Source organism: Monodelphis domestica, chromosome 7, assembly GCF_027887165.1.
Source record: "Monodelphis domestica isolate mMonDom1 chromosome 7, mMonDom1.pri, whole genome shotgun sequence".
Classification (NCBI taxonomy): domain Eukaryota; kingdom Metazoa; phylum Chordata; class Mammalia; order Didelphimorphia; family Didelphidae; genus Monodelphis; species Monodelphis domestica.
The window spans coordinates 172795759-172821388 of NC_077233.1; the positions used below are offsets into that span (position 1 = coordinate 172795759).

A 25630-nucleotide genomic window follows, 5' to 3' on the forward strand; every position below is an offset into this window, starting at 1 on the left:
ACTATGTCCAAAGGGCTTTAAAAGAATGCCTACCCTTTGATCAGCAATACCACTACTGGGTTTATACCCAAAAGAGATAAGGAAAAATATGTGTACAAAAATATTTATAGCTGCATTCTTTGTAGTGGCAAAAAATTGGAAAATGAGGGGTATCCATCAATTGGGGAATGGCTAAACAAATTGTAGGATATGTTGGTGATAGAATATTATTGTGCTGAAAGGAATAATGAACTCAAGGAATTCCATGAGAACTAGAAAGAACTCCAGGAATTGATGCAGATTTAAAGGAGAAGAATCAGGAGAACATTATACACAATGTATACTGATACACTGTGGCACAATCAAACATAAGAGACCTTTCAACTAGTAGAAATGCAATAATCCAGGCCAATTCTGAGGGATTTATGAGAAAGAAGGCTATCCACATCCAAAGAAAGAACTGTGGGAGCAGAAACACAGAAGAAAAATATATGATCACTTACATGGTTCAATGGGGAAATGATTGGGGATTTTGACTTTAAATGATCATTCATTTGCAAATATTGCAAATATTAATAATATGGAAATGGGTTTTGAACAATGATACATGTATAACACAGTGGAATTGCTTGTCAGCTCCGAAAGGGAGAAGGGAAGAGGGGAGGGAAAAAACATGAATCATGTAACCATGAAAAAATATTCTTAATTAATTAATTTTCATTAATATTTTTTAAAATAAAAGATAAAAAACCAATATTCCCATGGGCACTCCATCAATCTGAGATTTATTTGGAATTGTCAATTCCTTTAAGGAATAAAAATTACTTGGTACTGAAAACATCAGTTACTCCCTAACTTCCTATAAACTTTCCTAATTAGATCACCAACTAGCTGCTCTCAATTTCAAGGACCTGGAAAGATTCCTCCATAGAGTAGTAGATAGAATCTAAGTTTACAAAATAGAATAACATATGGTCGTACTCTATAACAAAGTTATTTCCCCATGCCAGCAGCTCATTATTAATAAAATGTTGAGGATCTTAATACAACTCAATTAAAAGGAAAATCCTATACTGTTCACTTTTTCATTTCATCATTCTTATAGAGGATTATTTCATTACTTATCTATCAACATTTCATGCTTTACAATGATATTTTAATAATCAATATTTTAAATTTATGTGGTACTTTATTACTTACACAGAACTTGGGCATTCATTTCATTTATGAGATATGTTTAAATAAACACATTTTATCAAAACATTAGGTAGATATTTTCACAGTTATCGAACTGGTTGTTTGGTGTTGGGTTTTGTTTACTGAGGGAAAGAGGTATTCTAGGAAGGACTAAAGGAATGAAAGAAGCTAAAGTAATTAGTAAGGTTAGAAGAGAATTGAAAAGAGGGCAAGTCCTAAGCCAGAATCTCTGAAACAGACCAGGTTATTTTTGAAACTAAACAGGAAAGAGAAAATGTTTGAAAGAACAAAAACAAAATGACTGAATCTACAAACAACAAATTTCTCTGTACACATTTGGGAAATGTGTCAACATTTTACAGATAGAAACCTGTTTTAACAAATACTAGACTGTTTCTAGAATCAAGGCAACAGCTTCTAGTAATATTAATTTTATTTTCTATATACATATTTATAAATTGTAGATATATTTATACAGAGCCAGAAGACTGATAAATTCTCATCATGATTCAAACTCACCTTTTCTCCAAAAGAGGTCCATTAAAATTGCTTTTAGTTTCAGTTTTAAAATGTAATGTTTTTCACTTCATTTCTTTCATGAGTTTTTTTCTCACATGTGCAATATATCTTCTTTCACCAAATGAGGAATATGGAAATATGTGGTTCATGATAGGACTGCTATAACCTATATCAGACTATTTACTGCCTTATGGAGGGAGTACAGGAGGACAGGAGGATAGGAAGGAGGGAGAGAATCTGAATCACTAAATGTCAGATAATAATTGTTAAAAATTGCTTCTACATGCAGTTGGGAAAAGTTTTTAAAATACAATAAAATAAAATGAAAAAGTTTAGTGAATCAAATGAGTTCAAATCTTTGTCAGTAAGGAGGAGTACTACAGGCAAGGATTCACGGGGATCCAAAGGAATAGAACTAAAGGGGGCCTATATCACTTTCACAGAAGGTATGAGAAAGTAATAAAGATCATTATCCTAATTGTTGACATCAGCTATAAATAAAGTTTTGTGCCTTCTTTTTGAAAGGAGGCAGCATTAAGGAAATTCAATGAAAAGGAAACCAAAATACCAGGGAGTATACATTCCCAGACTTTGAAGTTTGGTGACCTGATGGAAAGTCATGTCCTCCCACACAAACATTCTCCACTGTTCACCACTATCAGCGATGAATGGGCTAAAGGACTGACCCAGTGTCAAAATTCTTGTGTTCCTATATTTGCAAAGAACAAAGAATCAACTACCACCAGACTAAAAGAACAAAAGGGCTGTGTAGAGAATTGTTAGCATGTATCACATGAAGCTTTCCTCCCCCTCCAGAGATTAGAAGAGGCTCATTGTCCTAAATACAACAGAGGTTCCATATACTCCCATAAATCTCATGACATACCATACCTGTACTGGGCTTGAAAAAGTTCTTGTACAAAAGTGCTACTGACTGGAAAGGAGGGTCCTTCGGGAACCACATCATCTTCTAATGGAGGCTAGAAAAGAAAGGACACGTCTTTAACCTGGAAATCCCAATTCTTCATTAGAGGTTAGCTTTTAAAATTCAAAACTGTTTTTTAAACTGCTACAGAAGGTTATATGCCAGAAATAACAACCACAACAATAATAGCAGCCAACACTTACAGAGCACATTAAGGCTTGACTGATGCTTTTCAAATATTGTCTCATTTGACACTAACAGTAACCCTGTTAAGTTATTTATCTTCATTTTAGAGATGAAAATGAAACAGGGAACTTATAACAGACTTGTTAAGGTTTACAACAACTAATGAGCCCAAGTCTGCCTGACTCCAGAAGTCTTATTAAAAGGTATTTTGTTTGCTGAACTTGACAACTGATTTTTTTTTAAACCTTACTTTTAATATTAGAATCAATACTAAGTGTTGGTTCCAAGGCAAAAGAGCAGTAAGGGCTAGGCAAATAGGATTAAGTGACTTGCCCAGGGTCACACAGTCTCTAAGTGTCTGAGGCCACATTTGAACTCAAAGCCTCCCATCTCTAGGACTGGCTCTCTATCCCTGAGCCACCTACCTGCTCCCTGAACTTAATAATTGATCTCCTGAGTAGAAACAGCTAATATTTTTGGTCTCAGTCTCTTCATCATCTCTCTCCATAAATATATTGTCATCATTCCCAGATCCTTACCTTCTCTCATTGAGTTTCCCCTACCTGGAATACTATCCCTCTTTCCTATCCATATACCCAAATTTCCTATCCTTCAGGGCTTACGTCAAATCCTAGCTCTTCCAACAAAAGTTCTAAGGACCTTTTCAGTTCACAAAGTCTCAAATCTTCTGAACTCCAACAGCATGGATCACCTCTATCACTCACTGACACTTAATCATGGATCATATTTTCACTGATTTGTTTAATGAACTGAAATTTAAACATCTTTTAGCCTCATTGTTTCAAGTACATGATAAGCCCTCAATATTTCTTGTTTTATTTTACAGTTTAACCAGAGCCTCTTTTTATTTCATTGTATTGGTTTAACTAAATGCAAACTCTGCAAAAATAACTCCTTAACAATTTGGGACAACCTTTCTTTCTACTCTTTGTCTTGTACATTTATTATATCACATTACACATTATAACACATCACACACACTAATAAAAAAATTATACCTCCAACCAAAAGAATGGAGAGAGAATCAAATAAATTCCCTTACCTTCAAGGGAGGTCGACCACTCTGTTTCACAAAATTGTTGAGATCTTCATGCACACGGTCCAAAAGCCATAGCAGAAACTCCTGGGCATCATGCTGGGAATTCCCCCGATACTGTAGTGCATTCTTTGAGACAATACTCTGCAAGTACATAAATTATCCTAGATCAGTATAGTGCTATCTTTAAAAATAGCTGTCTCTTTACTCCTCCAAATTCAGGATGCTAGATTTCATCAAATATTTTATATATAGACTTAACAAACAGACTGGAAATAGAATGCTTTGTTTTCAAAAAATTTGGACCCATCTTGCTTTTTAAAATAAATTGAAGAGTTAAAAAAATATTCAGGAAGTGAATGACAATGATAAATTCCCCACGAGACAATGAGGGGCTTACTGCTGAATGCCTTCCCCTAATTATTTCTGTTTGTTGAAATCCTGTTTGTCCCTCTAAGTCTAGGTCAAACATGACCTTCTTCATGAAGACATTCCTGCAAGATGATGTGATAACTTTTCTACCTCTGAATGCCCAGAGCACCTTGGTTCACATTTCCTTTACAGTTTTCACAAGTGGAATAGAGATTAAAGTTATTGCGCTGGATTCTAATCAAAATGGGTAGAAACTGCCAAAATATAGACTTTGGCTTTCATCTGCCTTACAGGATAGTTTTCAGTGACTTTGTCTTCATAGAATCACAGAATATGAGAATGAAAACACCAGCAGCCATCTAGTGCAACCCAAATACAAGAGGAATTCCCCCTACAACATGCTGAACAAAAGGTAGTTCAGTCTCAGCTTGAAGACCTCCAAGGTTGGTGACCCCATCACCTCTCAAGGCAACTGATTTTCACTTTTAGACTGCCCTAATTATTGGGAAGTTTTTCCTCAAAAGCCTAAGTTATTCTCTTTACAATTCTATCCATTGTTCCTGGTTATGCCCTCTGGAGTGAAACAAACTAAAACTAGTTTCCCTGCATGCATGCAGGCATATACACTTACATACACATACACACATACACACACACACACACATGCAAACACACCACACATGGCAGTCCTACAAATATCTGAAGATAGTTATCATATCCCCAATAAGCCTTTTCTTTTCCAAGTCAAACATGCCCAATTTCTTTGACCAATCCTCATATGGTGTCCACTCAAAGCCTTCCACTAACCTGGTTGCTCTTCTCTGTACATTCTCGAGCTTAACAATGTCCCTCTTAAGCTGAGATCTTCAGAACTGAATGCAATACACCAAATGAGGTCTGATGAGGGAAAGAACTGATGGCCTATCATCTCTCCATTCCTTTAATCTATGCTCAGGATTGAATTGGTTTTTGAGGCCAACATATTATACTACTAACTCATATTGAACTTACAGTCTACAAAAATTCTTGTAGCTTTTTCAGTTCTTATTTCATACAACTAGACATTATGCTTCCTGAGCAGCACCTTTGATAGTGTGTTGCATGTAGCAGACATTCAATAAATATTCTCTTAATTAAGTTAAATTGAATACAAACATTAAGAGAGTACCAGAGGAAACACTAGATGCTTCCAGTTGGTCCAGTTATGCTGAGGTCTTAAAGGAGACAATATCATAGTTTTCAAATTAATACTTTGTGCCTCAGAGCAAATACAAAGCAGACTGCACCTAGAATAATCAAGCTTGGAACAAATCCACAGCTAATGCATTTTTAGATTCCTTGAAGAGAAAACAAAGCTTTTGCCAAGAGGTGAGCAAAAAGAGCAATCAGGCAAACTTTGAAAATTAAGGAAGTCCAAATGTTTCCTGAACTAATATAATACCCACACCCACAGAGAAAGGTAGAAAGAAGTTAAAAGATCCAAAAGAATATAAAATGCCTTTTCTGGGTTTTTTGTTTTCCATTTTTCTTTTTATTAACATTTTTTTATTTTCATAATGCCTTCATTTCTAAATATTTCCCTTCCTTTCAACATACCTAGATAGCTATAACCTATATGATGGAATGAAAGTGGAATAAAAAAGAAAAGCAGTTAAACAAAGCTACTCAATATATCAACTCTAACAGTATATACAATATTCTATACCTATAACCCTCCAAATGTGGGAAGGAGCATTTTCTAAACTCTTTATCAAGGACAACCTTGGTCATTATATTAAATAGAATTTTGTTTTGTTGGGGAATTTTGTCTGCATGCACACACACGTGTATGTGTGTAATAGTTTTCTTGTTCTGACTTCATTTTCCATCAAGGCTTCCCAATCTTTGAATTCTAACCAAAAAACACCTTTTTTTTCTCTTAATCTTCCTCTACTTATCTTCACTCAATTAAAGTTCATACTCTAACTTCAGCAAAAAGTTTGAAATGTTCATGCCATCAGCTCTTTAATACCTCTCCATTAAGAATAATATTCATGCTGCATATTAAATAGAACTGTCAAACAAGATAATCCATATGAAAGTTATAATTCATTTTGTATTATGTTGTAAAGTTCTGTTAAGCACTTTCTTCTCAATTATACCCTGTGAGGGAGAGAGAGGTGTGTGTGTGTGTATGTGTGTGTGTGTGTATGTATATGTGTTTATGACTCTGGGCATTTTACTATCAGTGACCTAAGCAATTTGTAGAGCGCACAGAGATACTTAACGTGGAATCTACATTCCCCAAAAGATTCATTGATGAGGTCATTTATTAACTTGTATGGGGGGGGAGGTATATCTTTATTTTAATGTAAATGGCTTGTAATCCTATATGTTTTATTTATGCATTTAATAACATTATTTTAAGAAGAGGTTCATATCTTTCACCAGATTGCCAAAGAAATAGATGACACACACAAAAATTAAGAATCCCTGCTCTAATATATAACATGGTGGATCATAATAGAGACTGAACCTGTGATATTGTTGGTTCAGAAATCCCAGTAAAGGAAACTCCTTCCAACAAAAGTTGGCATTGAGGGATGGAATGACTTGCCTACTGTACATCATCATGTATCAGAGGCTAGACTTGAACTCAATCTCTCTAGCTGCAAGGTTGACTCTCTATTCATCATACAGTAGCCTGACTCTTAAAAAGTGTATCACCTGCAGAGCGAGAGGAGCAGAACCAGGAGAACATTGTACACAGAGACTAATACACTGTGGTATAATCGAATGTAATGGACTTCTCCATTAGTAGTGGTGTAATGTCCCTGAACAATCTGCAGGGATCTAGGAGAAAAAACACTATTCATAAGCAAAGAATAAACTATGGGAATAGAAACACCGAGGAAAAGCAACTGCCTGACTACAGCGGTTGAGGGGACATGACAGAGGAGAGACTCTAAACGAAACTCTAATGCAAATATTAACAACATGGAAATGGGTTCGAATCAAGAACACATGTGACACCCACTGGAATCGTCGGCTATGGGGGGTGGGAGGGAGGAAAAGAAAATGATCTTTGTCTTTAATTAATAATGCTTGGAAATGATCAAATAAAATATTATTTTAAAAAAAGTGTATCACCAAATTTCTCTTCTCCTTTATCAGAGAAAAATGTGTCATTACTCCCTTTATATGACTCTTCCCATCTGAACGCTCAATTCAATTCAGCCAGTATTTAAATTTCTATTATATATAATCATCTCACACACACAGTTTCAGGCTGATAGAAGATTAAAGTACCCTCAGATATCGTTCATCCCCCCCTCAATGTTCCCACTTCTAAATCTTTCTATTCTTCATTCTCTTTAATCTTTCCTATAGCATTTGACATTAATGTACACCTAATTCTTCCTGAATACCCTCTCTTCTCTTGACTTCCAATTCACCATTCTAATCCTGATCCTACTTCCAAACTGCTTCTTCCTTCACTGGTTTATCATCTTCTCCCCACTAAGTGTGAGCAATCCCCAAAGTCCCATCAATACCCCTCTATTCTACTGCCATACTCTCTTGGTAATCTATAAATTCAAGATTCGCTCCTAAACAGATGAATGCCAAATTTATACGTCCAATCCCAACCCTTACCTTCAACTTCCTATTCTATCTAGATATTACACTGGCATCTCAAAATGAACATTTCTAAAGCTGAATTCATCAGTCTCCACAAAATTCAGCCCTTCTAACCAACTTCCCTATTTCTCTTGAAAACATCATCTTTCTCAGTCACCTACTCTAAAAACCTCAGTCACTTCTGAGTCTTAATTTCCCTATACCCCACATCTAATATTGCCAAGCCCTGCAGATTATATTTACCCAGTCTCTCTCACATCTATTCCTTATTCTCTACTTATACTAGCACCACCTTATTAATATATTCACCATATCTTGCTTCCACTCCTGGAGTAGCCTCCTAATTCTCTTCATACTTTCTAGACCCTCCCCTTTCTAGTATAACCTCATATAGCTGCCAGAATAAGCTTTATAATGGAAGAATTTGACCACATCACTACCCTACCCATAATCATTCAGTGGATCCCTATTGACTATAGACTAAACTATCAACTCATTAGCATGGCATTCTAGATCCAAACAATCTAGCTTCCATCTACTTTTCCATTTTTAATTTACATTATTCTTCTTCAGACACTCTACATTCCAACCAAACTGCTATTTTTTCACCACCACACTGTCATACAATTTTTCCTCCATGCCCAGAATGCATTCCCATTTCATCTCTGCTTTCAGACCTTTGCCCCTATCATGGCCTACATCGGATAGTATCTATTAGGGTTCATATTCCTACCAATCCACCTTAGTAGACAGTAAGTTTCTTAAAGGCCAGGACGGTATCACTTTTCATCTTTACAATTCTAGCCCTTATCACACTATCTTAAACATAGTGTTTAATAAATGGTATTTGAACTGAATTTGTTAAATTTCTCTCCATTTTCATTTAATTTTTTTCCACACTCATTCTCCTATACCTACAAATAGACATGAGTCTTAAGGAGGAAACAAACTCAACTACATTTGTCTCTAAAGTTCCTTCTATCTTATATATATATATATATTATTCCATTTATTTTAACTATCAATCTTTTTAGCATACTGATCTAAAAAAAAAAGACTGTCTCTACTGCCTTACTCCTAAGCTTTTCTATTTTTTCTAATTTTCTATTATCTATTTGTTCAGTTCCAACTTCTTTTCTGACATACAATCTTGTGCTTAGAACTACCTTTTGGGCATTTGCAACTGAATATCTTAAATTCAAAATGTCCAAAACTGAATTGTTATCTTTTCCCAAAAATGTTACCCTCTTTCTAACTTCCCTGGGCTTAAAACCTGGGTGTCGAGGGCAGCTGGGTGGCTCAGTGGATTGAGAGGCAGGCCTAGAGACAGGAGGTCCTAGGTTCAAATCTGGCCTCAGACACTTCCCAGTGTGACCTCAGGCAAGTCACTTAACCCCCAATGCCTGCCCCTTACCACTCTTCTACCTTGGAGTCAGTACACAGTGTTGACTCCAAGACGGAAGGTAAGGGTTTTATTAAAAAAAAAAACACCTGGGTGTCACATTAGACCTCTCACACTCACTCCATCTATTGTCTCCTCTGATAATGCCACTGATCACAGGCCCTCATAACCCAACTCCAGTTTAAGTGCAATAGCCCACTGGATGGTCTCCCTGTCTCAAAACTCCCTCTACTTTCCATTAATTCTAGCAGTTTCTTGGCTTGTCCTTCACAACTACAGTCAAACTTGTGCCAAAGAACTGTCCATCCTCCACAGAATTGTCAGATTGGTTTGACCAGGTCACCCTCCTATGCAATAAACTTCAACAGCTAACTCCCCATTATCACCAGGATAAAACCTAAAAATTTATCTCTTTTAAGCCTTTCATAAGCTTGCCCCTTCCTACCTTTCTAGGCTCATTGGACCTTACTCCCACTCTTTATACTCCAAGATCTAATAAAACTGATCTCCTTATTGTTCCTCAAACAAAACCCTCCATCTCCCAATTCTGGACATTTCCACTGCTGGTATCCCATGCCTGGAATTCTCCCCCAATTCATCTGTCTCCTGCTCTCCCCTGGATTTCTTCATGTTTTAGCCAAAATCCAATTTTATATAAGAAGCTTTATCTAGTTTCCTTAATATTAAAGCCTTCCCTCTGAGATTATCTCCAATTTATCCTATATCTATATTGTTTTACATATTTTCTTAACCCATAATATGGAATTACTAGAGAACAGGACATGTTTCTTGCCTTTCTTAGTATCCCTTTAGCTTAGCACAGTGCCTGCCCCATGTTATGCACTCAATAAGCAGTTGGTCACTGATTGTCTTTACTTTTGATAAATCTTTATTATTACTTAGTTCTCTGTACCTTTATATTTTTCTTATCACAATTAGATTTGGAGGCCAATGACTGAATCTTATATTTCTCCAGGTTCCTTGCTGTCCATTTAGTAAATGAGGATTACATTTTTATTCACAAATAACCATTACAAGAAGAGAGGATGAAAAGAATTACCATGAAATAGAATGGTTTGGTAGTAGCATTTATTCGGTGCTCAAAAAACATTTATTACATTCCTAATTTTTACAAGATCAAAGCTCTAGAGCTAAAAGGTAACACAAAAGACACCTCAGAAGCCAGAGAAGTAAAATAGTTTGTCTATAGTCAAACAGGTAGTAAATAGCAGAGACTGAAATCAAGCCTAGCTCCTCCTTTCAAGAATGAGTGACCTTTCAACTGAGCCATGTTGCCTTCCTAAAAAGGGAACACACTAAGCTAGGCACTAGGGAAATGGCCTCCTTCCTTCAAGGTGCATATTTGATACATACTTATATAATCTTAATATGTAATATACATAAATTCATAAAAGAGATTCAAAGTATTATGTGAGGCCAATGGGGAAAGAGAAGTCTAAGGATTAGGTACCAAATGGAATTCTTTGTTCTCTTTTCTAAGTTTACATTTATAAAAGGGAATTCTTTATTCCCTGTGTCTATTTTGAGTTAGCACTTAGTTAAACAATAAGTTAAGTATGCCTACTTAGTACCTCACTAAATTGTGAAGACAGGATTAACTCTCCTTTGTCCATTTTTGGATTGAACCAACAAAAGCTTGAACTAGATAGAAGAGTTCACAAGTCACTTACTACAATGGGTGACAACTCCAGAAATTTGTGAATCCTATGATCAAAGATGACACTCTCAGAGGCCTTTGATTGAGTACACCCCTCCAGAAGGTGAGAACTGGTGCTCACAAACACTGCCCCCTGGGAAGTTCATGCAACATAAAACCATGAATCCTTCAACTTGAGTAAGTCTTGTGGAGATACTCTCCTGACTAGAGAGGGTCTTTAAGGGAGCTTCCCTAGAGACTGTGGCTTGGATCATGGGCTTGAAGCTTGTCTTCAATTTGGACTCTTGACTCCTGGACTACTTAGTGGGGTGAGTGAAAGGCTGACTACTTTCCTAGTTTCTGGAGAGACTAGCTTCCATCTTGGAGGCCATGTGGTTACTCATTACCAGACTTCCTGGATAAGAGATAATTAATCTCTGCCTGGATTAAGATAGGATAGATAACCTCTCTAACCACCTCACATTTCTCTTCTTCATTGTTTCTTCTCTATTTGTATACATATCTGTAAATAAATTTCTGACTCAAGATATAATAAATATTGGCAACCAAATAATTTCAAAAAATTATTGTCCAACCATTAAATTTAACCATAACAGTACTCAACATATAGACACAAACACAGTAATTTCCTGTTTAATAAAACCTCTGGGGTAAGAACTCACTATTCAACAAAGCACTGCTAGGAAAACTCGAAAGCAGTCTGATAGAAACTAGGTATACACTAACATATCACACACCATATACCAAAGAAGTACCTGACTTAAGACATAAATAATAACAGAAACAAATTAGAAGAGTAAAGAAGAAATTACTTTTAAGATTTGTGGGAAGAAGAGTTCATAATCAATTAAGGGACAGAGAGGATCAAATAGACAAGTCTGATCACATAAAATACAAATTTTGCACAAACAAACTAATGCAACTAAAATAAGAAGACAAAAGAGAAAACTGGGGAAAATCTATGCAACAAGTTTCTCTAAAGGTTTTTTTTTTTCCAAAATTTGTAAGGAATTCATTCAAATTTTTAAGAGTAAGAGCCATTTCCTAAATGATAACTGGTCAAAGGATCGGAACTGACATTTTCTATGGAAGAAAGTCAATTTATAACTAATGTTATAAGGAAAAGTAAAGTTAAGGAGGAAAGTATGTAAGTTGCAGAGGAATGAGACTAGCAGGGAGAGCATTCTAAAATGGGAGAGTAAGGGAGAGATGGTTAACTGAGGTTTAGAGGTCTTTCTCTGGTTTTAACCTGGAGAGACAAGCTGCTTTTCCTTAGTGGCTGATACTACCCTATAATATCCTGAATTCCCTATCCATCTGCCCTACCGCTCTGCTACTCTGTTGCCCTGCTTTCTTTGCTGATTGGTTTTATCTATGGCAGTTCCTAGTGATCCTGAATCATCTGCAGTGATTGTGAGACCAGGCCTAGGTCCTTTTGGATCTGGGATTTTCCCTGGGCCCTATAAGGCTTAAACAGAACCTTTCTTTAGAACCAGCTAAGGGGGGTTTCGTTTAGTTTAGCCAAGATCAGGGACTGGGGATTTAGGCAGTTAGGGATGACAGACATATTTTTTCAATATAATCCATCTTACAAAGATGATGAAAACTTACTACAGGCTTTTTTAACTGAACGTGAGAAAAATAAAATAATTGCTTACATCAATAAAACCTGGGGGCTCAATGCAGCACACCAGCCATCTCAGGATCCCAAATGGGACCATAACAACTCTGAGGATTATTTACAACTATACCATTGTAGAGAGGCCATCTAAGAAGCAATGAGAGAGTGTGCAGACAATACAGATAAGTGGACAGAATTTGAGAGAATTAAGCAAAATGAGGAAGAGACACCCTCCAGATTCATGGACAGAATAATTGAGTTTAAGGGTCAATATCTGGATTTTGACCTTAAAATTGCACAAGACAAGTTAGAATGTATGTTGTCAGTAACTCTTGGAAAGTGATTAGGAATTATTTTAGAACACATTGCCCAAGATGGCTGCAGATCTAATGCCCCTCAGGGGGGTGCCCTTCAGGAGGGTACCCAAGGAAGTCCCCAAATACTATGAAGGTGTCCAGGGGGGCTGGGGCACAGTAATCAGAGGTGTGAATCTTGAAATTTCTTAGACTCAACCTTAGAACATTTGGTTAAGACCATTCCCCATTTTAAACAGTGAAGCTACTTAGATCTAAAATGTGAGAACTCTACTTGGATCAGAAATGGGAGGACCTCTACTCCACCCATACTTAGGACTGCTTTAGGGGAGAAAACTCCTTACTAAACAATGAAAGTACTTAAACCCATACTTATAATGAGACAAAAAGTTCTTTAAGCCATGCCTATTTTTAGAATTATTACAAAGGGGTGCTAAGTTCCTATAAAGGTCAGGCAACTTGTGAACTTACAAGGAGCAAAGAGGTGAAAACTTACTCAGAGCTTTCCTGATGTGAATTACTCAGAAGTTTTAGTCTACCCAGAAAAGGTGAGAGCAAGATGTGAATTAAAAAGGTGATAACAAAATGTGAACTAAGAATGGCCAGTCCTTTGGAAAACGTCTACTGTGATGGGTAGATGTAAGGACTTAGGGGAGGTGACATAGGAGAAATTGCCCTTTAAATAGGAGCTCAGATAGGAGCTCAAGGGACACAGTTTGAAATATTTCAGATTGAAGGATTGAGCTGGTGAAGTCAGCTGAGATGGAGCTGGCCTGGTGTCACTAGAATCCTTGCTTGGACAGATCTTGTGGTGAGTGATTAAAGATTGACTGATCTCTCTATTAAGACTCAGGTCTAGGCCATGTTGGCTTAAGGCCCTTCATACTTATTCCTTTCTTACTCTTTCTCTCTTTCTTTAATTCCTCATTGTATTATTAATTAGTCTCTATAAAACCCAGTTGACTTGGGTATATTCATAATTGGGAATATTTCCCTGGCGACCACCTTATATTTGATTTAAAAACAAAACACTGTAGGGAAAACACATTTTCTACAGTCAAATTTACTCACCCACTATTATATCTATCACAATTTATATCTTCCACTGTTTTAAATCTTACAGTTTATGACCCCAACCATTTTAATTATTACAGTTTATGGCTCCCACTCTTTTAAATGCCACAGAGGATACAGCTTTTGATTTTCCAGACTCTGATGTCCTACTACCCGCTGTCCCTATCCACTAACCCCCTATACTGATGAGCCCCTGTTACCTTAAAGGTTGGTAACATCTATTATAATTGTCTTCTAGAAACTGGAGCTTCCAAGTCTATATTAGAGTACACCTGATTTACATTGCTATTCCATTGGCTCAGAGAATATAATGAGAGTGCCAAGGATACCTCAAAGAGTTAAAAAGCTTTCCCTTAGAATGGTGTCTGTAGGACCTCTAGAAGTAAAACATTCCCTCCTTTTGATGCCTGACTCCCCTTTAAATTTGCTGGGGAGGGACCTTCTATGAAAACTCAAAGCCACAATAACTTTCTCCCCAGATGGTTCTTTATCATTGGAAGTACCTGAGGAATCATTAAAATTACTCCCTGTACTTCTCTCAGAGAGTCAGGAGGGGAAAGAGCATCCCACCTTTGAAATACCTGCAGATATACCGGAGTGTCCTTGGGCCACATCTTCTTCCAATGTAGGCTTACCTAAGTCGGCTGTTCCTGTGCACATAAAAACTAAATCTAGCCCACCTCCTTCCTTAGTATCCCCTCTCAAAAGAGGCAATTGAGGGTATTACCCCAGTAATAAATGCATTAATTGCCCAGGGAATAATAATTCCTTGTAAATCTGAACACAATTTGCACATCCTGCCCATTAAAAAACCAAAAATAGGGCCCGATGGCAAGTACCTCTATAGATTCATACAGGATCTGAGGACTGTGAACAACCATGTTATAAAGAGATACTCCGTAGTTTCCAACATACATATGATTATTTCTTCTATTCCTAGCACAGCTACATACTTTACAGTGGTAGACACATGCTCAGCCTTATTTTCCATACCCATACATGAGAACTCCAGGTATAACTTTGGTTTCACCTGGAAGGGCTCACAAATACATGGAGTCATCTGCAACAAGGGTTCATGGAAAGCCCGAGTTTATTTGCACAAATTTTGAGCCAAGACACAGATAATATAACATTTAAAAATACTAAATTAATGAAATCTGTAGATGATCTACTCTTGGCCTCATCAGATGCAGAAGCATGTCAGGAAAATAGTGAACACCTTCTTTTGGAACTACACAAAAGAGGGCATAAGATCTCGAAGAATAAAGTTCAGTGGTGTCTCCCTAAAGTAGAATATTTGGGGTTCATCTTAACTGCGGGTGCCCACTCTAGTTCTCCCAAACGAATTGAAAATATTCAAAATTTAAGCACTCCTACCAACAAGAAACAGTTGAGAGCAATTTTAGGAGCAACAAGGTTTTGAGGATAATGGATCCCTTGCTGTGGGGAAATTACTAAACCCCTTATAGCACTAACAAGGGATTTGGTCCCTGAACCCCTCTAATTAGAGTCAGAACACCTGTCAGCTCTATCGATCTAAAACAGGCTATCCTGTCTGCCCCTGCTCTAGGCATCCCAGATTACAACAAGCCATTTACTTTGTATGTACATGAGTGAAGAGGGATAGCTTCAGGTGTTTTAACTCAGACTTTGGGACCTTTCCAGCTCCCAATTGCTTATTATTCTGCCCAACTGGACCCAGAAGCATCAGGAGCACCACCATGTCTTAGAGTACTGCTACATCCTTACTAGTGACAAAAACTGTTGATCTAGTATTGGGACTTGCTTTTCTTTTGATAATTGACTCATACACCTCCAAAACTCAACCATGCATCCTGAGCTGAACTTGGAGTTTCTCCACACCCACTTTGGGGCAGGGGGATTGTATTTTAATAAAAATTCAAGATTTAAAAATTTTGTTTGAGAAAGATCATCAAGGAAAGAAGCTTGCTAACTCCTAAATCCAGAGAATGAACTATTGCAGAAAGATGCCAGAAAATCTACACTACATCAAGAAGATCCAGAATGAACTTTGGGGGTGGTTGATTGAAGTGAAGTTTGATTGAACATGTATTGGAATGTATACTCTTATGCCAAAAGGGGACTTCCCTCTAATTGGTTTTTGTCAATGTGCCAAGCAAACATTGGTTTTGCTGTCTTTCTCTTTTCTATTTCCCTCTTCTATCTAACTATTGTAGTTTCCTCTTAGAAGGTGAAATTTTGTATGCACCTGCAGTTAGAAAAATTTAGAGGTGCAAGATGAGTATGTTTAGTGATCAACTGGGGAGACTAGTCCCCCAATCATCCTCAGGGGAGATTGTGAATTTTAGATTTACTCCACCCTGCTTAGTCTAGCAATCAGAAACATATATACCCCTATTTAAGGATTAAACGTTGAGAAGAATGGCCATGACAGACATGTGCTAGCAAGTGACAAATCAGAAACAACTGAGAGACCCCCTGGGCTGTCTTAAGTCAATCTTAAGCTACCATTGGTACATGTGAGACACAGGAAGTGATGTAAAAAATGGTCTATATATTTCACGTCACTTCCTCTCTCAGACCTCTCTTTTCCAGGAGAGGTGGCTCGCTTTTTCTCGTGGTGGAGACGTGGCTGATGGCAGCATGCTGGGCGTCTTGGCATGCCTGCAGCTCTTGTTCGGGTTTGGCTCATGGCAGCGTTTTGGCATCTTGGCATGGGTCAGGTGAGGTATCTATCTTCCTTGAGCTCTCTCAGAGTTTAGGCTGCTCTTTTTTTTTTCTTTATCTTTCCTAAAATGACATCCTCCTAGGAGGCCCCTCATCTCAGAGGATGCCTCGTGGCTGGAAGGTCTCTGAACTCCCCATACCTCAGACTAGGCCAGAGAAATCTTATACCCTTTTCCCTCTCTCTTCTTCTTAATTCCTTCCCTCTATATTAATTAAACCACCATAAAATTCCCAAACTGACTTAAGTATTTTTATTGGGATTTAGAAATTAAATCCCTGGAGACCAACTAAAGTTATATTCAGTCTCAACCTTAAATTCACCCCTTACAAGTGAAAACTTTGAACAATGTAATGACCAGATATAATTCCAGAGAACTGATGATGAAATGTTACTTTCTGACAGAAAGGTATTAAACTCAAGCTGCAAAATGATACATGTTTTGATACATAAGAATTTGTTTTGATTGGTTTTATATATATATATGAGTACATAATTATAGGAGTTCTATTTTCTTTTTAATGGTAGTGGGGTTCAGTGGGAAAAAAATTTGATTCTTAAAAATTAAAAAGAAAACAGTAATCTGATGTGTTTGAATTTTTATATGCATTTTAAAATGTAACTAGTTATAAAATTTATGCTTAATTGTTTGAAGCTTTATTTTTGGTGTTGTTTGTCTGACCTCCTATAAGATTCAACTTAAATCCTACTTTTTGTAAGAGGCTTTTCCTAGTCCTCCCCTCCTCTCCCATCCCGTCCCCTTCCCTCCCCCCTGCTAGTGCCTTCTCTACTAAGATTACTTTCCATCTGTGTATATCAGACATGTACTTAGTATATTGTCTTCTCACTCCCACCCCACTACAATGGGAGCTTTCTGATGACAGAGCCAGTGACTTTTTGCTTTTCTTTATATTTCCAGAACTTAAATGAGTGCCTATTAATAAATGCTTGATAATTAACTACTGCTGAAAGTAATGTATATTACAGATTATTCAAGGGATTATAAAAACTGAGTCTGATTATTTTATTGAAAATTGTATCTCTCCCTAGAATACAGACCCCTAATACATTCAAATTAATCGCAGGTCCCAGGTAATATGACTAGGATTATATGAGGCATGGAAGGGAATTCAAGATCATATTCCAGCATTATGACCAAGGATCAAATTGCAGGCTATGAGAGACAACTGTGCTTCTTGGCACTCCTGGGAAGCTAAAGAAAACAAAGAAGGCTAAGAGATGAGGAAAAAGTAGTGATCAGACATAAAGATCTGTCCTATGAGACATGTCCATCATCAAACTGATATGAAAGTTATTTTATTTTGGGGGTGGGGTTGCATTACTCTCTTGATAAATACTTGCACTATTCATAAACGTTATTTTAAAATTCTAAACCAGTCTAAGCAACTCTGCTACCCAGAGATGAAAGTCAGGCCACAGTAGTCTTACCACAGTGCTATATAAATATAATAATTGTTCTGGTGCCAAGCACAGGGTCAGTTCAGGCCACTATCTACACTGACTTCTGGCTTAAAAGGGTCCCATCCTCCTTCACCTATGTGAACAGCTTACTTCATTCAGAAAGCAATTAGATGCAGCATCTCTCTTCTTACCCCCTAATCCCTTCCTTAATCTTAGATTCACCTTTAAATTATAACATGACCGAACAAAAATAAAACTTTGGTTTACAGTCCACCCAATTATAAAGCAAATGCAATCAACTCCTAGTGCAGCTGAGGAAGAGAGAAGTACAAGATACAGGGAAGAGACACTAGATTTCCATGCTCTCATTTCTCTTTCCCAATTCTGGTAATATTGATTTGTGCTGAGAATTTTTTTAATGTACAATATTTGGACCAAACCCCATTTTTACAAAGGGTTTCCAGTCATTTGGGCATGAACTTAGTTTTAAATCAATATGCAGCTATTTCTATGGAGATAATGTGCACAGGTATAATTGAGAACAGCCAAACAACAGTAAGAAGAAAAGGAGAGTTAATTTTCCACCTATTTCATAAGAAATTGATAGTACAATAGAGCACTAGCCAGAGTTAGGAAGATGTTCAGATTACTTAGCCTTTATTAGCCTTAGATTCTGATTCCATCAAATTAGCAGAATAATAGCATCTTACTGAGTTGTTTGAGGATCAAATAAGATGATATATGCCAAGAACCTTAAAAACCTTAAACTCTATATAAGTATTAGCTATTAAGTCATCATTGAGGATTCATTTGTTTTTATATATTACCCTGCCATGGAGCTAAAACACTCAATAAATATAGCTGATTGATGACTCTTTGTTAAGGACCTCAATATGACCCTATCTTAAGCCCCCAACATCATGTGTATTTGACTAAGTAAACTAGTCATTTTGATTGAGGGCATAAACTACACCAAAGACTGATGTCTAAACTAATTCTTGTCCCCCAAGACACATTACAAGCATTTAAATCTCATAACAGCTCCCCTCAGAACATAGCACAATTCCACCCAGCATCCCCTCCCTAATACTGTCACCCTCCAATATCTCCTAAACCATGCCTAGTTCACCTTGATCTTCCCTAGATTATGCAGTGTGCACTTGAAGTAATACAAGAGAGCAAGTATTGAGAGCTAAAAGAGACTTTACAGATCATCTAATCTAATTTCCTCTCATTTTACAGATAAGCAAACTGAAGACTTGAAAGAGGAAGTGATAGCCTCAAGGTCACACAGATAAGGAATAATAGAACTAGTATGCAAACTCCAATCTGAGGCAACTAGAAAGCAAGAACTGTTTTCTCTTTCTTTGTATAACTAGCACTTGGTGGAGAGTCTGGCCCAGAGTAGGCACTTAATCAACTTTGACTTAAAACAAATTTATATCAAAATTGGCACTATTCTTCCTTACTGTAAGACCTCAAGTTTTTACAAAGTACTTTCCCAAAATAAAGAAATGGAGGAATTCCATGTGAACTGGAATGACCTCCAGGAACTGATGAAGAGTGAAAGGAGCAGAACCAGGAGAACATTATACACAGAGACTGATACACTGTGGTACAATCAAATGTAATGTACTTTTCTACCGGTAGCAATGCAATGACCCAGGACAATCCAGGGGAACTTAAGAGAAAGAATGCTATCCACATTCAGAGAAAGAACTGTGGAACCAGAAATGCATTAGAAAAATATATCAGCAACCACGTAGTGCGATAGGGATGTGATTAAGGTTCTGATGTTAAAGGATCACTCTACTGCAAATATGAATAATATGGAAATAGGTTTTGAACAATGATAATGTATAACCCAGTGAAACTGCTTGTCAACTTTGGGAGGGGGGAGGAGAAAGCAGGGGTGGGAAGGATCATGAATCATGTAACCATGAAAAAATATTCTAAATAAAAATTAAAAACAAAAAAAAAGTACTTTCCTTATGACCAGGCAGTGTTTTAGGTGAAATATTATTATTTCTATTTTACAGATGAGGCAAAAGATTCAGAAAAAGTTATATAACCTTCCTAAGAGCACATAGATAGAAAATAGCAAAGCAAAGGCTTAAACTCAAGTCCTAAGAAGAAATCAAATGCTAATCTCCTACAAGTATAAAATCTGTTACCATTGTACCCATCACTTTATAAAACAAATTAATTCTTGATGAATCGCTTTAATCATAGCTTTTGAACATGTTATTCCCCTCCTCAAAACCATCACTGAACTCCCTTATTCCCTAACAAAACCCGTTATTTCTTAATTTGGTCCTCAGATCCCAGACAAATTTACAGCCTCATCTCTCCTCATTCTTCTATATGAACCTTCTGGTCCAGCTGGATTAACAAACCTAGTTAACTATCTTACTAATATGCCTCATACATTCCATTACGATGTTGTTACTTGTCTGTAATATCTTTCCCAATAATATTTACTGCAAATTCTACACATCCTTTAAGACCTAGTTTAAATTCCATCTCCCTTCAGGAAGTCTGCCCTGATTGTGTCAGTCTCATTGTACACAAGTCATATCAGCTAATGCCATCCTTCTTTGAAGGAAAAAATTATTTTACATAGACTATACAGTTAGAGACAGGTATGTGGCACAGTGGATAGGGTGCCAGGCCTAGAATGAGGAAGACTCATCTCCCTAAATTCAAATCCAGCCAGTCATTTGACCCTGTGCAAATCACTTAACCCTGTTTGCCTCAGTTTCCTCCTCTATAAAATGAACTGGAAAAGAAAATGGCAAATCTTTCCCAAGAAAACCCCAAATGGACTCTGACAACTCAATAACAACAAATGCACAGTTAAATGCAAAGTTAATTTCAAGAGGAAAGGAGTACAAATAATGATGAGATAAGGTATGCTTTGAAGGAAGCTAGGGTATCTACAAGAGTGTAAAACACATTTGCTAAGACATGGTTTCAGTTATAGAAGTGATCCTAAGAGATCATTTGATTGAGGGTGCTGTAGATGGGATTAATGTACCAGGTTAGAAATTAAGCAGACTTTTGATCCAGCCATACCACTCCACTGTTGGGTTTCTATTCCAAAGAGATCATAAGGAAAATGACTTGTACAAAAATATTTATAATCACACTCTTTGTGGTGGCAAAAAATTGGAAAATGAGGGGATTCCCTTCAATTAGGGAATGGCCGAACAAAAAAAAAACATCTGTTGATGATGGAATACTATTGTGATAAAAGGAATAATGAACTAGAGGAATTCCATGTGAACTGGAATGACCTCCAGGAATTGATGCAGAGTGAAAGGAGCAGAATCAGGAGAACCTTATACACAGAAACAGAACACTGTGGCACAATCGAATATAACGGACTTCTCTACTAGCAGCAATGCAATAATCTGAGACAATTCTGAGGGACTTATGAGAAAGAACATTATCCACATTCAGAGAAAGAACTATGGGAGTAGAAACAGAAAAAAAACAAATGCTTGATCACATGGTTCAATAGGGATATGATTAGGGATGTAGACTCTAAATGATCACTCTATTGCAAATATTAATAACATGGAAATAGGTCTTGATCATATAAAACCATGTAAAAAACATATAAAACCCAGTGGAATTGCTCCTTGGCTACAGGAGGAGGGGAAGAACATGAATCATAACCATGGAAAAATATTCTAAATTAATTAAATAAAAACTTTCAAATAAAAATAAAAAAGAAAAAAATTAAGCAGATTTATCCATCTATTCTGTCTCCACACCTTTGCAAATACTGCCCTCAAATTATCTAGGATGCACTTACTCCTAAGCTCTTAAAATTCCTACCTTCTTTCAAAACACAGATCAGGTATTACCACTTACACACATGCCTTTGCAGGTCCTTCCTCAGTTATTAATGTTTCCTTCTATGGAAATCACCTGGCAAATGCTTCATATTAACTTAGCTTCATTTATTTAGCATCAACCTAGTAGAATACAAGCTCCTTCAGGGAAGGAACTATTTTGTCTGTAGCATACCAGGCATATTAGCATCTGGGAAGTATGATTGATATATTGATATTGTATTACCAGACACATGGTCAGACCTCTTGATGGTCATTGTATGGAATGGAATAGGCTGAAGCACTAGCAAAGGACAGGCAAATTCATGGGCTGGGCCTTGAAGGGGCCACCAGGACCATGATGCCTCCTCTGGGACTACACTCATTTGCAAACCACAGGTTGGATTAATCCCCACTTCTTTGATCTCGTCATTGTCAATTCAACCAATATTAAAACTTATGTTATGTTATGTATTCGTTGATCCACATTCCTAAAACCTTCAATAAACACCTGGGTACTAGTGTGAAACTCTTTTTCAAGCTCTCTTGCTAGCTCTCTCACTTTTACTCTTCCTCTCTCCTTCTGTTCCCTCCTCTCCTCTTACTCTCTTGCTTCACTATATCTCTTTCATAGCAATGCTGTCGCCAGTGCTTCCTATTGTTATAGGAGGTACCAGGGAGTTGTGACTCCCCCCTTTTCTAGTGACATTGTTACCCCCAGTGCCTTGGCACCAAGGAGTTGAGACTCCCCACTTTTCCTAGTGACGTTGTTACCCCCAAAGCAGACTCTCTTGTCTAGGAGTATCAAGGGGTTGACACTCCCCACCTATTCTCTTGTTCCTCTTATTTCCTTGGAGCTTGCATTACTCCCCATGTGTTTCTACTTCTGTCTTTGAGTCATTATTATTCTCCCATTTCCTTAGCCTCCTCTCTCCACCTCAGGCTATTACCCACAGACAAATATTATAGGACTCCCGTGGGGGGTCGCTATACCTTAAAGAAGTGGAAGATTACAAAGATACATATATTAGACATTTAAAAAATATTGATTACTTTGACTACTGGATTTTCCCCTTACTCTTTATTATAAAGGATAGCTATCTGAGAAGAGAGAGATACTCTCTTGTTCAAAAACAAAATATACAAATATTTTGTATATACACAGGTATATGCAAAATGCATGTATACATATGTATATGTATAAAATATACAAATACAAAACATACAAAAAACAAAACAAAAATGTATTTTTAAAAGTTTTGATATCCACCCTAACCCATTCATTTAATGCTAGATAAGATGTTCCTGTGTAATTCAAATAGGTCACAAAGTTAAAATACCTTTAGGTTCACCTAAAGAAAACATTGCACAATTTTCATCTTTGTCAACTCCCTACCTCCCTTCCCTGGAATCCTTTAGATGTCCTTTGCCACTAACAGGTCCTGTTTCTTACTAGTCTCCACTAAGAAATCAACTGAGAATTAAGATGTTTCCTAAAGTTGTTTGTTTTTTAAACCTTTACCTTGTATCTCGGAATCAATAGTAAGTACTGGTTCTAAGGAAAAGAAAGGTAAGGACTAGGTAACTAGCGTTAAGAGACTTCTCCAGGGTCACATAGCTAGGAAGTGTCTAAGGCTCTGGCCTTATGAATCTAGGACCTCCTGTCTCTATCTGCTGAGCCACCAAGCTGCCTCCTCCTAAAGCTTTTAAAGGCATGGGAGAAGAACTCAAGCTGAATTCCACATGCCTTCCCAGTCAAGTGGCTCAGAAAAGAGAACTAAAACCCTCATAAAATGCTTCCCAATCATGAAGGCATGAATTAATGAAGATATGAGACTACCTCTGAAAACCCTCCTCTAAGGAAAAGGGGCCACTCTCCTTCCTTTCTCTCTGAATGATTTTCAAATACTGCCTCTCTTTAAATCCCTAAACTCCTAAACCCCTGGTTATTTTACCCTGAGTGGCTTCTTCTAAAGGAATCTGTCCTCTCTCTCTGGGACAGTTTGCTCTAAATGTTCTTACTTTACAAGGCTAATGTTTATTTATTTAATTTTCAGATCTCTAAAGAGGGATACAGGTGAGGCCATTCCCTTTAAGGAGATGAGAAAAATTTACACAATGATGCCCCAGCAGGCCCCATAGGGGATTCACTCTGAGCCTAGGGTGAGTAAGATTAAGGAATTACAATTACACTCTATAATTACTTGGAGCCTGCCTTTAGCCATGGGGGCAGGGCATAGGTTCATGCTGTGGCAGTTCTCTATATACTTAGTAAAAGAGCTATTAAATTCCCTTTCCCATGGTCTTTCAAGATCCTTTCCCCACCCCTACCATTTCTCCAAACAGAACAGATGCAGCAGGCTTACCTATTTCCTTTGAGATTTTGAAGACTTGCTGTGGCACCTATGTCTCTTCCCCAGGATTGTTTTTCCTGAGCCCCTCAGAATACAGGGAACCAAAGAATGTTTGGGGGAAGGGAACAGCACCAGAAATATCCTTGCTCAGAAAATCTTCTCCATACATTGCATACTACTTGAGAGATTCATGTGGGTAAGAAAATTCCTCTTTTAAAGGACAATCAATCAGCAAACATTTTTTAAACATTTCGCTGTGGGTCAGGCACTGTGTTAAGAGACAATGAGACAAAGAAAGGCCAAAACCTGATCTCTGACCCCAAGGGACTGGCTCACTTTCTAATATGGAAGAGAACATGCAAACAGCTGTATGCAGACTATGTAAAATAGGAGGCAACCTCAGAGGGAAGGCACAAATGGGGCAAGGGTGAGAGATTTGGGAAAGTTCTCTTACAGAAAGTGGGATCTAAGCTGAATCTTGAGTGAAGTCATGGAAGCCAAGAGATGCTGTCAACAGAGAGGGTCCCAGCATGCGGACAGCTATTGAAAAGCACTAAACTGAGAAGCGTTGTGTGCATATAACAGACAGCAATTAGGCCTGTGTGGCTAGGCTGTGCAGCATATTGGGAGATGTAAAGCATAAGAAGACTGGAAAGGTGGAAAGGGGTCAGCCTATAAAAGGTTTTACTAGCCAAACAGGATTTTATTTTTGATCCTGGAGGTAATTGAGAGCCACAGGAATTTACTGAATAGAAGGGTGATATGGTCAGACCTGGGCTTTAGGAAGCTGAGTAAAGAATGGACTGCAGTGGGGTAAGCCTGGAGGCAGGAAGACCAATCAAGACAAATCCAAAAGGTACTAAATCTAATAGTCACTCATACTTCAGTGGCAACTGATTTAATTAAATTGTTATAGCACTATCTTTGAAACGCCTACCCCCCCCCATGGAGATTTCTGTCTGAGGTGGGGAGCAGAAGGGCAAATTCAGAGTGCAGGGCAATTTGCAGGAAAGCTAGCCAGGGTGAGATAGTAGAGTGGAGATAGCAAGGATACTTACCCATACTCAGCTGAGGGAAAAGGATCCAGAAAGGGAAGACAAGTAAGACAGTCCAAATGACTCTATAGTTTTGACCAATGCCTTGATAACATGTTATGCCACTAAAAATCATCCTTTGGCCTGTGTCCAGTGCCTGTAGGTTGTTAATACCCAGTTGAAAAGTCTGTACTAGTTTAAAAGCCTACAAACCTCACCCTACTCTGATTAAGCCTAACCTCACCCTGTCTGAGCTAGTCTTGCCTTCTCTAGGACACCATAATGTCTCTACTAGCTGGTCCCTGCTTCACTAAAAAGGAGGAGGTAGAGTG

The 25630-nt window shown here is 37.5% G+C and overlaps 1 protein-coding gene across 1 annotated transcript in view; it reads right to left on the reverse strand.

The window, feature by feature from the left end:
- USP31 (ubiquitin specific peptidase 31) overlaps positions 1 to 25630 on the reverse strand; it is a 155228-nt gene that overhangs the window by 85502 nt on the left and 44096 nt on the right. Inside the window, exons 2-3 of the mRNA XM_001377847.4 lie at positions 3870 to 4007; positions 2587 to 2675 (exon numbers count right to left, since the gene is read on the reverse strand). Of these exons, the coding sequence (XP_001377884.2) occupies positions 2587 to 2675; positions 3870 to 4007 (227 nt within the window). The remainder of the gene's footprint in view (positions 1 to 2586; positions 2676 to 3869; positions 4008 to 25630) is intronic.